At 38.7% G+C, this 12,868-nt stretch overlaps 1 protein-coding gene across 5 annotated transcripts in view; it reads right to left on the reverse strand.

The window, feature by feature from the left end:
* The window catches only part of LOC112119096 (polypyrimidine tract-binding protein 2), an 80,642-nt gene that overhangs the window by 29,537 nt on the left and 38,237 nt on the right, over positions 1 to 12,868 (reverse strand). For all 5 annotated transcript variants that reach the window (XM_024217659.2, XM_024217658.2, XM_024217657.2 and 2 more), the window contains 2 exons: positions 8,937 to 9,101; positions 8,746 to 8,856 (listed from right to left, as the gene is read on the reverse strand). In XM_024217659.2, coding sequence (XP_024073427.1) covers positions 8,746 to 8,856; positions 8,937 to 9,101 — 276 coding nt within the window. The remainder of the gene's footprint in view (positions 1 to 8,745; positions 8,857 to 8,936; positions 9,102 to 12,868) is intronic.

The raw sequence follows: 12,868 nt of genomic DNA on the forward strand, positions 1-12,868 counted from the left end.
AGAGAGAAGCTGGGGGTCAGGGGAGTAATCCCTGCGACCCCCCCCACATGACCCCCGCCTTAGCCCGGGACCCCCACACTCTCCCCATCCCATCCCTTCCCACCTTAGCTGGGGCGGATGTCTCTGGCCTGGCCAGAGCTGCTTTGGCAGGCTGGGCGGTGCGGCCGGAGCCTGCTCCGGTGGGCCGGGCGGCACAGCCACAGCCTGCTCTGGCAGGCCGGGCCAGGCGGCATGGCTGCCGCCTGCCAGCCCCAGAGCTGCAGCTGCTTCAGAGGCTGGGGGGAGAGCAGCGTGGCCAGAAGCAGAGAGACTCTGGCCCCGCCTCTTCCCTTCTGGTTCTGCTAGCTGTGCTGCCTCTCCTTGCCCCCTCTGTTGGGGGGAGGGGCTGTGTCCCACCTCTCCCTCTCTATACCCATTCATAAGCCGACCCCCTTCTCTGATGCTTCCCCTTTTTACTAAACAAATTCGGCTTATGAACGAGTATATACGGTACTTAAACTAAAGCTAACTAAAACTAACACTATACCAAGGGTGCTAATTAACTGTATACTACTGGAAAGGTCACTAAGAAATAGAGAGGTTGTGAAGTTAGGAACCACACACAGCTCCAACTCCGGCCATGAGCAGTAAGATGGAACTGAGGGGGGTTGGGGTGGTGCTGCCTCATACAGCCAGAGGAGGAGCTATGGTCAAAAGACACAAGTGCCGCTCCTCTACAGGTATGGCTAGGCAAAATTCTCCAGCTCACACGTGCTGGGGGTGCACACATCTAAGTGGAATACATGGCTGTATCAACTCAAAGAATTATGTATTTTTCTAATTCCAAATGGGGTTGATGCATGTATCAGGCCCTTTTAGAGGTTTCTAAAATACTGAACATCTATATATGAATTTTCAAATTTTATTTTTGTTTAAAGAAAGCCACATCAGTGTTATTTTTCATGTCAGTGGTTCTTAATAAGAACTATTTTTCTGTACTTCCCAGCAACAAATCTCATGACTAAATAAGCTCTAATTAAAAAGCTTAATACAGGGGAGTAATAGTGGAGGTTTTCACAGCTGATTAAGTTTTATTATTTGTTTGGAAAAAATTGTGCTCATATTAAACCAATATATGATTAATAAGTGATTCTATTAAATAAAAATTATAGAATCATAGACTTTAAGGTCAGAAGGGACCATTATGAACGTCTAGTCCGACCTCCTGCACAATGCAAACCACGGAATCTCATCCACCCACTCCCATAACAAACCCTTAGCCTATGTCTGAGCCACTGAAGCCCTCAAATCATGGTTTAAAGACTTCAAGGTGCAGAGAATCCTCCAGCAAGTGACCAGTGCCCGACGCTGCAGAGGAAGGCGAAAACCTCCCGGGGCCTCTGCCAATATGCCCTGGAGGAAAATTCCTTCCTGACCCCAAATATAGCGATCAGCTAAAGCCTGAGGATGTGGGCAAGACTCACCAGCCAGACACCCAGGAAAGAATTCTCTGTAGTAACTCAGATCCCATCCCATCTAACATCCCACCACAGGCCATTGGGCATATTTACTGCTAATAGTCAAAGATCAATTAATTGCCAAAATTAGGCTATCCCATAATACCATCCCCTCCATAAACTTATCAAGCTTAGTTTTGAAGCCAGATATGTCTTTTGCCTCCACTGCTCCCCTTGGAAGGCTGTTCCAGAACTTCACTCCTCTGATGGTTAGAAACCTTCGTCTAATTTCAAGTCTAAACTTCCCGATGGCCAGTTTATATCCATTTGTTCTTGTGTCCACAATGGTACTTAGCTTAAATAATTCCTCCCCCTCCCTGGTATTTATCCCTCTGACATATTTATAGAGAGCAATCATATCTCCCCATAGCCTTCTTTTGGTTAGGCTAAACAAGCCAAGCTCTTTGAGTCTCCTTTCATAAGACAGGTTTTCCATTCCTTGGATCATCCTAGTAGCCCTTCTCTGTTCCTGTTCCAGTTTGAATTCATCCTTCTTAAACCAGAACTGCACACAGTATTCCAGATAAGGTCTCACTAGTGCCTTTGTATAACGGTACTACACCTCCTTATCTCTACTGGAAATACCTCACCTGATGCATCCCAAGACCGCATTAGCTTTTTTCCATGGCCATATCACATTGGCAACTCATAGTCATCCTGTGATCAACCAATACTACGAGGTCCTTCTCCTCCTCTGTTACTTTCAACTGATGGGTCTCCAGTTTATAATAAAAATTCTTGTTATTAATCCCTAAATGCATGACCTTGCACTTTTCACTATTAAATTTCATCCTATTACTTTTACTCCAGTTTACAAGGTCATCCAGATCTTCCTGTATGATATCCCGGTCCTTCTCTGTATTGGCAATACCTCCCAGCTTTGTGTCATCCGCAAACTTTATTAGCACATTCCCACTTTTTGTGCTAAGGTCAGTAATAAAAAGATTAAATAAGATTGGTCCCAAAACCGATCCCTGAGGAACTCCACTAGTAACCTCCCTCCAGCCTGACAGTTCATTTTCAGTATGACCCGTTGTAGTCTCCCCTTTAACCAGTTCCTTATCCACCTTTCAATTTTCATATTGATCCCCATCTTTTCCAATTTAGCTAATAATTCCCCACGTGGAACCGTATGAAATGCCTTACTGAAATTGAGGTAAACTAAGTCCACTGCGTTTCCTTTGTCTAAAAAATCTGTTACCTTCTCAAAGAAGGAGATCAGGTTGGTTTGGCACGATCTACCTTTTGTAAAACCATGTTGTATTTTGTCCCAATTACCATTGACCTCAACGTCCTTAACTACTTTCTCCTTCAAAATTTTTTTCCAAGACCTTGCATACTACAGATGGCAAACTAAGAGCCCTATAGTTACCCGGATCACGTTTTTTCCTCTCTTTCTTAAAAATAGGAACTATGTTAGTCATATGGTACAACCCCTGAGTTTACAGATTCATTAAAAATTCTTGCTAATGGGCTTGCAATTTCATGTGCCAGTTCCTTTAAAATTCTTGGATGAATATTATCTGGGTCCCCCGATTTAGTTCCATTAAGCTGTTCGAGTCTGGCTTCTACCTTGGATGTGGTAATATCTACCTCCATATCCTCATTCCCATTTGTCATCCTACCATTATCCCTAAGCTCCTCATTAGCCTCATTAAAGACTGAGGCAAAGTATTTGTTTAGATATTGGGCCATGCCTAGATTATCCTTAACCTCCACTCCATCCTCAGTGTTTAGCAGTCTGACTACTTCTTTCTTTGTTTTCTTCTTATTTATATGGCTAGAGAACCTTTTACTATTGGTTTTAATTCCCTTTTCATGACTTTTAGCCTCTCTCACTTTATCCCTACATGTTCTGACCTCAATAAGGTAGTTTTCCTTCCTGATCCCTCCCATTTTCCACTTCTTGTAGGCTTTCTGCTTTTTCTTAATCACCTCTCTGAGATGCTTGCTCATCCAGCTTGGTCTACAACTCCTGCCTATGAATTTTTTCCCCTTTCTTGGGATGCAGGCTTCTGATAGTTTCTGCAACTTTGATTTGAAGTAATTTCAGGCCTCCTCCACCTTTAGATCCACAAGTTCTTCAGTCCAATCCACTTCCCTAACTAATTTCCTTAATTTTTTAAAGTTAGCCCTTTTGAAATCAAAAACCCTAGTCACAGATCTATTTTTGTTTATCCTTCCATTTAGTTTGAACTGAATTAGCACATGATCGCTCAAACCAAGGTTATCCCCTACAATAATTTCTTCTATGAGGTCCTCCCTACTCACCAAATACAAATACAGAAGGCCACATTCAAATACTATGTTGAAATCTATGTCACATGATAGTCCAGTTGACTGATGCCCGTTTCCTTAATTACACTTAATTTTTTAGGAAATTCTTTGCAAGTTTCATTTTTTATAACTAGTTGAAACAATTATGCATTGAAATTTTCCTAAAAGCAAAGAATTAGATCATTTCAAATTCTCATTTAGATTGATAGCACAATGGATATTAACAATGAAAAATTACTCACCTGAAATTCTTCTTTTTTGAAACTATTATTTCACAGAATTCTTACTCTTGGGTCTTCTGCTCCCAGCACAAGACAGGGCAGAATTTCCCAAAGTTCAAAGCTTTTGAGTGCTCAAAGGCTGCAGTAGTAGCAGCAGGACTATCCACCTAAGCCCTTCTCACTGATCATGGTCCAACAAACTGCCATTACCTCATTTCCTAGAATCTTCTAGTCAGCTCTCTAATTGTGGAGGATAAATCAAGACCTCTCAAACTAGTCACAGGTGTAAAAAATTAACCACAAAAAAAAAAAAGCTAAAAAAATGTTCTTAGGGAAAAAAAACCAAACCAGACAGACACATTCTCTTTCTCGCTCGCTCTCCTTTAGAAAGGCATTATCCCATAGGATTCTCACTCTGACTCAATGGATGTCTCAAAATAAAAGTAGTAATACTATAACAGGCACCGCACAAAAATAGACAAATGACCAATATTCTAACTTTCAAAAATTCGCCAATTCAAATATGAGACGCCTGAAGAGAAATAAAACTAATAGAGGGTGAGCGAGTTTGGTCATTGGCTCAACAGAACTGAGGGACAGAAACTCCATCCACTGTAGTTGAATCTAGGCAACAATGCTTTGTATGATGGTTGCTGCCATGTAGCTGCTTTGCATATGTCAAATTAAAAACAGACTCAGGCTGGCATCAGAAACTGCCTTGCCTCACATTGTACAAACTGTGCAAGGGGTGGGCTGCAGGCCTGCCCGGTGTCGTTTGAGCATTGGCCTGCTAAACCCAGGGTTGTGAGTTCAATCCTTGAGGGGGCCACTTAGGAATCTGGGGCAAAATCAGTACTTGGTCCTGCTAGTGAAGGCAGGGGGCTGGACTTGATGACCTTTCAAGGTCCCTTCCAGTTCTAGGAGATAGGATAGCAATAGGAAATACAGTCTGCCAGCCATTTAGATATGGTACCTGTGACAGAAATTTTGTCTGCTACACGTAGAATCCCAAAAGCCTTCTAATGTGACTTGTGGAGAAAGACCTCACTAAAACAGACATGCAAATACAGAAAAAGTGCCAGGAGAATGATTGGCTCAACAGGGAGGAATTCAGTTACCATCTTTGGAAGAAATATTTGATGAATTAGCAATACCAACTGTATCTCTTGATATTTGGTATAAGGTAGATCCAGTCATTACAGCTGAAAGCTCACCCACTTAGCAAGCTAATGCCACTGCCACCAGGAAAGTTATCTTCCACATAAAAAATAAAAATCTTGAGCTCACAGGCAGAGAAATAGCTCAAAATCAGCTATCATTAGCTATGTCCAAACCACAGTAACAGGCCACAAAATGGGGGAGGAGCGAAAGGGAGGAGTGTCAAATGTGTGAAGCTTCATATTAATCTGATGACTATGGGTTGCAGACAGATTTACGTTCAACTGATTTACAATGGGCAGAAAGAATCGTCAAATTGAGAGAAATGCAATTAGACTTTAATTCAGAAAGACAAAGGTAATCAGGCATGTATAGAGGGCACTTAAAAGCATCCATATGTGCCTGTTTGTATTTTCAACTTAGAACTGTAATTCCATCTGTCACCATCTGAAAGCGTAAGAACAACTTGAAGCACATAACTCAAGAACACTGAATCTCAGGAGTTCCTTCTTGCCAGGAGTGAGGCAAAGAGAACAAGATGACCCCTTGCAGCAGACATGAAAACTGTAACTGCTTGGGGCAGTGTGGGGCACTTTCAAGAATACTGAAACCTTATCTCTTCTGAGGTTGGCCAGAATCTTTGCAAGTACTGATGGAGAGCAGAGGTACTGATGGATAAGCATATAGGACCCTCCACATTCACAGTATGGAGACGGGATCCTGACAAATATGGTCATCTCCTGGTATCATACGGAGAAATCCTTGATCCAGGGACCACTTGTAGCATATGTTCTTCTCCAGGAAAATGGGAAATCCAAGACAAAGCCTGCTTTTGCATCTACTATGCTTCCTGACACAAGAGCTGCAATCCAGAGGTCCCTGCTTGCTTATACAGAAATAATAGCCTATTTAAAAAAAGATCACCTTTAAGATTCTGAATGTCTGAAAATCCTTAGTCCATTCCAGGGTGACTACATCTCTCACACATTATAAAATTACATTAGTTAAAACTGGAAATCTAGTCCTAGCCGAAGAAGATCCATAGCCTATCATCAGGGAGGAGTTGCCCTGAAGTTATCATTCAGATGGGATGGGAAAGTCCCTCTGGAACTTGCTTCCACTACGATTTAGGTTTTAATGAGGTTATCCATATGGAGATATGTCACAAGTACTATGCATACAGTTAGAGATAACCATAACACTCACAAGTATGGTTCAAAATGACCAGCTATGACAAATCTTCTTACTAGACGTATGATGTCCTCAAATGGTCTCTGAGGGACACCCTGGGACTTAAGAATTCAGATAGGGATGCCAAAACCACGGTGTTGACAAACTATTTTGGGGGCTCCTACATGGCAGTATCCTTGAATTAGCCCATCATCCAGAAGGGGAGACATATGCACTCCAGCCTGGCTCCAGGTAGGCCCCGACTACTGTCATTAAAATATGGAATACTCATACAAGTCTCAATGTCAATACAGAGAACTGGCCATTCTGTTCCTCTATAAATCTTAGGGTATATCTACACTACAATCAGATACCCACAGTTGGCCCGTGCCAGCTGACTCGTGCTCAAGCTAAGACATTTGGGCATAGACATTTGGGCTTGGCTGGAGCCCAAGCTCTGGGTCCCTCCCCCGCTCACAAGGTCTCAGAGCCCAGGCTACCTCCTGAGTCCAAACATCTACATTGCAATTAAGCAGCCCCTTAGCCCAAGTCCCGTGAGCCTGAGTCAGCTGGCATGGTCCAGCCTTCGGTGTCTAACTGCAATGTAGACGTCCCCTAAGACAATGTTTGTGACTGAAATGTATCACTTTGTGCATGTCAGCATCTGAAAGGTCCGGAAGCCTTCCTCTAAAAGAGACATGATAGCTCAGAGTACACCAGAGTCTTGTCTCAGTGTTTTTTCACTTCACTTCAGTTGCAGATATGATCCAATCCAGAGGTGGTGATAAAAACATAGATCAGCATGTCCAGAATCTATTCCAAGAGGAAATGACATTTTCATGGAAAACAAGTGGTAGAGGAGTGCATTTTTCACTATTTATGCTATCTGAATGAGTGAAGTTCCATAGGGCCAGAGGCTTCATAGCACACATTCTTGTCAATACCTCACCATTTTCTTCACAACACTCAGATAAATACCATCTCTTCCAAGTACATCACTTGAGTTTTTCAAATTGCTCTTTAAGTTCCTTACTAAGTCTTCAATTTCTGTTAAGGTCACATTCTCATTTCCTTTGAAGTGTGCCACTGGAAAATTAATTTCCCATTATCTTCTATAGTAAGAATGATGGAAAAATCATTTAACAACTTCACTATCTCATCATGCTTTTCAACTGACCCCCAGGCAGCCCACTAGTTTTTTAGAAGGCCTCGTCACACAGTCTTCTTACTTCTAATGTACTTCAAATGTATTTAAATAAGGGCAAGTCATTTCTTGTTCTCTTTTGTCTCCTTTCCAGTCAATTTTCAATTTAGCTGGCACAGTCTGTGATGCTCAGGACAGATTTTGGCTTTTTAAAGGATTTTTTTTAACCCAATACTTTAACACTAAAAACTGTACTCATTCATTTTACTTACACAGTGTGGTCCTGATATCTGATTGGGCCCTATAGGTGCTACCACAACACACAAAACAACAATTATTAGGGTATACATTATCTCTGTATGAAAAAGATTACTCTCTTTAAAAAGCAGGGGAAGAGTTTAGGACATTACTAAGATTAGCAATGTCTTATACTAACACATTTTTCAAATATCTCTTGTAAGCCACACAGGATAAATATGAAATTAAAGAATCAGGGTTAGCTTAAATTTGGTTAAGGAATACATGTGCAGTAAAGAAAGGCCCTGACTAGCAAGTTGAAGGCAGAGCTTGAAAATACTAAATTATAAGGCCAGAAAGAATGATGTAGAGAGGATGTCTGGTTCAAAGAATAACTAATAAGATATGGGGAAGTTTCTAAAAAGAAGGCCTCTGACGTTTAGGGGGGACTGCGGATGGTTTTAAATCAGACAAAAGGAATCTGTCTTAAAAGAAGCCAGCATAAGCCTTCCCACCCTGCATACTGGTGTTAAAGCCTACATAAATCGAGATGCAATGGAAAAACTGCTCGTCAGCAAGAAGGAGGGGAGGAAAGGACTTGGGAAGAAAGGAGGTTGTAAATCTTATGTGGATTAAGACTAGAACTAAGGATGAATTGTCTCAAACTGTTTTTTTATCTGAAGTTAGTAATTGGCAATGACTTTACATGATTGTTGAAGGGTATAAAAAAATTAACTCTTAAAGGGTTCATTGCTAAATAACCATGTTGGAATCAATATGGATGTAAGCATCCTGGGGTTTAGCCCATTTGCAAATAACTTACTCAAATGCTTATAAATGTTTTGTTACTGTTTGGATGTAGTAAACTGCTTATTATTTATGCGTTTTAGGCAAGTTTAGAGCAATTGTATAAATACCATTTGGCCTTCAGATTTAATAAAGGAATGTATGGTTAAATCAATGTCATAGTAATACCCTGCACAAATAATAATAATTCCATCACCACAGGATATCACTAGCCCAAAAGTAATTTTGTACTTACCAATTTTGCTTGCTGTGCATTTACTGGATCACCATATTGCAGTAAAGCTTGAAATTGGTTATTCTTTGTGAATGTGATTATTTTCAACACAGCACCAAATTTAGAGAATATCTGTCAAAAATAACAAGACTATATGTATAGAAATGTATTACAAGTCATATAAACTAAAGTTACATAGACAACTGGCTTACTTGGTGAAGAACATCCAGGGTTACAGGGTAGTACATGTTGTCAATAATTATTCTAAGTACTGGACTCTGAGCTGGAGTCACGGCACTCTCACTAACAGTAGTTCCACTAATGGGAGTATTTGTTGTCTGTACTGCTGTCACTGCCTGAAGAACAGCCTGAGCCCGCTAAATAAAAAGAAAAAATATGTATTATAAACAAAGTATTTCAAGAAAAAATGTTCAGAAGCTTATAGATATATTCATATTGTTACTACCAATATATATTCAGTTACCTTTGGCACAATAAAAGTTCACCTCTTTAAAAATATACCTACTGACGTAACAATAGAATGATAAACATTTTAGATATTCCTTCAGTGGTATGGCAGCAAAACTAAACTATCTACTAGATCTAGACAATAAAGTGCAATGCCAAATTAGGATAGTATAATGGAAACCACCATAATCTACTACCAGGGGAGAAGGCAGTAGCACTGAAAATAATGATTGGTTCTTACTGAACAACAGGAAGTGGCTTCAAATGAAGCCAATATCTGGCCTTTCTAGCAGCAAGTATGGTGCTCTACTAGTAGGACAAAAAAGTGAGCTTTTGGGGGATTTCAGAAGAATATTTCCACAGGTTACAATGAGGAGTAAAACAACAACAAAAAACAAAACTACAGAATCATAATGTGATTTACTGAATAACTGAAGTTTTTTTTTAAATATTTCCAATATTCATATTAGAGTTAATCAAAACAATAGTGAAATATTAAGCAAAAGGTTCTGATAGGAAAAGATAATGCAAGTATGGTACTTCAAAAATATTCCAATTTGTGTTTTAATGAAATAATACACAGTAACTGAACAAAGTCAGAATGAAGTGGTCACAGATAAGCAAACTGCTGTTTGTATTATCCATCCTCTTTAAAAACAAAAATCCCAAGAGTTTCTTAAAGCAACAAGCACAGTTTTAAAAATTCTTACGATAATCACATAGTAACAACACATGAGCACACATCTACATAACTACTTCTATTGCCAATTGATCAAATTTTAAAAGGGTTAGATGATTTTCTGAGGAAAAAATGCATAAAAGATGGTTTTCATTTCATATGTTTTATTATAGTACCTTTAAGAAGTAAAACAATACACAACAGAAAAGACAGAAGTGTGCATGCCAGGAAAAAAAATCAATCAATCATCAACATATGAATGCACACTGCATATTCTAAAGGTATTACCAGAGACAATACACAACTGCAGATCCCACAACTTACATGATATTCCTCACACTGAAACGAATTAAGGAATAAGGAAAGTAAGAAAAAGAGACCTGGTGAACACTACTTGGGACAAGAAAGTTTACTGTATCATGTCAAGTATTAGTTAATGCTACTCTGACAAAAATATTTTGAAGACAATGTTAATTTCTTTTTAAAAACACATGAAATACATCACTTTTAACCCACTCAAACATTTGGTTGAGTTACTTCATTGTTTCAGTCTTCTTCTAATTTTTAAATAAATAGTAATGTGTCAATTAAAATGTATGTCTTAGAGTAATCTGGGGAAAAGTTTTTGCAAGTTCTGGTCCTTAGGTTGTACAACAAACTTTTACTCACACAAGTGAGCTCAATCAGGACTATTCAAGTAAGTAAGGATTGGTCTGATCTGGCTTTCTACATCAGAGCCTGAAAACACTCTCTTCAGTGTGTGCTTATTCCTTACATTTAATTCCACTAAGGTCAACTGGACTGCATACCAGAGCAAGCATGATTGTTGGAATAAGCATTTGCAGTGTAGGGCCTACAGCTTAGAAATTACAAGAACAATGGATTGTTTTGGAGGAGGAAAAAATTCAGTTTAATTTTTAATATTTGTATAGAAACCCTACTTTTGAAGGTGTTTGAGAAAATGTAATGTTGAATAGGCAAAATCAGCTGCATATTTAACTTATGAAGTATTACATAACATTGATTTCTTTTCAAGTTTCATAATACTCTACCACATTTGACTATTTCACCTTTGATCCTAGGAACATCATAATACATAAGCTTATAAAAATACAAAGTCTATATTAAAACATTTCATTCTGACAAACTGACAATCAAGGAGATTCACAGTTATGGCAGTCATTCTGTTCTTAACTCACCTAGTTGTGCCTAGGTACTGCAGCACACAAGGTAAAAAATGTTTGTTTTAAATCTGAACTTTAATGTTATTTTGTTGTTCTGTTTACATGTCTTTTAGGACAAAATATCTTTACAAAATTATTAAAATGACATGAAACATTCAAATGACTTTTACATCTGTTCTTTTAGTCAGGCATAAACCTATTGTGATTAGACTTTTTCATAAATAACCATGTTGCTGACAATCAATCATGGGAAATTCATAGAGTCATAAATGCAACTTGTTTTTACTTTCAGAGTTCAAAAACTTGGCTGTTTAAGGTACCCCATCTTTTCTAATTACAGCTCCCTCTCTCATCCCTTTAGCTTAACCATTTGTACTTTTCACCTTTTTCATATTTCATCTTTGCAATGAATCTACTGACCCTCATTTTCTTTGCATTTCTCTGTCTCGAATGTAAGGAAAGGCCCATTTTAAAAATGAAACCGGCTAGCTTTCAAATGTAACCTTCAAATTTGGGTAACAAAATTATGTGGTGAATGCCTCACCAGACCAGACTTAATGGGATATTCTGCACATGACCTGCGAATAACTCCTTTTTAGTTTTCCAGCAGATTACTACACTGTCCGTCCCCATCATAGCCAACTGGCTCCTGCTCTGTATATTTCTCCATCATGCTGGTGATGTCACAGAATATTTACAGCATTGTACTGTCAATTAATTTATTATAAATAAAAAATGGTTAAAATAAGGGTGCTTGCAAGACTGAGCCAACTTAGTGCTAAAATAAAGGTGGTATGGAAGCAAGGATACTGCCAAAAGGCTGACATTGCCACAGGACCCCAAAGAAAATGAAAGGCAAATACATGACTGATAGTGTTCCTATTGTTTAAAGTTGTACATGAATCCACCACTTATTGCCCACGCTGGTGGCATGTTTTATCATTCCCTTTACAAACTTCATTCCATTTACCTTTAAGTACCCATTTCTTACAGCTGGCACTTTTTAAACGTACAATTTAAAATATTTCTTTAATGGATAGGAGAATACTCAGAGCTCCAAAAGATCTAGTATGTTTGTAGTGCCAGGCAGGGAAATTAATACTGAACTAAATTTTAGCAGAAAGCAAAAATATCAACCAGAGGGTTCCAGAAAACTTCTCTTAAAAACATAATAAAAAAAATAATTTGCCATTAACACACTATTATACTAGAAATGACTTAAAGTCATTTCTAGTATAATAGAGAGTAATAGAAACTGTAGATTGTCACAACAGACAGCATTAGTCTGATCGAAAAGGGAACACAAGAATGAACATGAATATATTAACATTTGAACAGTGAAGGGTCAATGCTTCTTTTCCCCATTCTTTGTAGGATACAGCAACCTCAAATACTAAGAAGACCTTTACCGCCCCTGCTATGTTATCGTTGAAACAGTTCCATGTTCTATTAAAAAAATGTATTACAACTGTTTTGAAAGAATAATCGGTTCTACACACATCCAAGATCAAACAACAAAATTCTCAGTTACTGAATACATTTTTCCCAGGGTGATCATTAATGCATTTTTCTTCAGGAACTGTCCAGTGGGAAGAGCAGACCAAACAAACTGAGGTTATCAATACTATCGAATTTATGATTCAAAACACTGGGAGTAGGACTCTGCATTAGTGATGGGGCAATTCCATATGGTACTGAACTCTCAAATGTGCCAGAAGCAAGAAACTTAAAGTTTTAGTCATGTAACTTCTAAACCAAGAGTCAATATTAAGACTTACTTTATGAAAAAAATTCAAATTTAAATAGAAACAAT

The sequence above is a fragment of the Terrapene carolina genome, unplaced genomic scaffold, assembly GCF_002925995.2.
Source record: "Terrapene carolina triunguis isolate 2854851 unplaced genomic scaffold, T_m_triunguis-2.0 Scaffold210, whole genome shotgun sequence".
NCBI lineage: Eukaryota > Metazoa > Chordata > Testudines > Emydidae > Terrapene > Terrapene triunguis.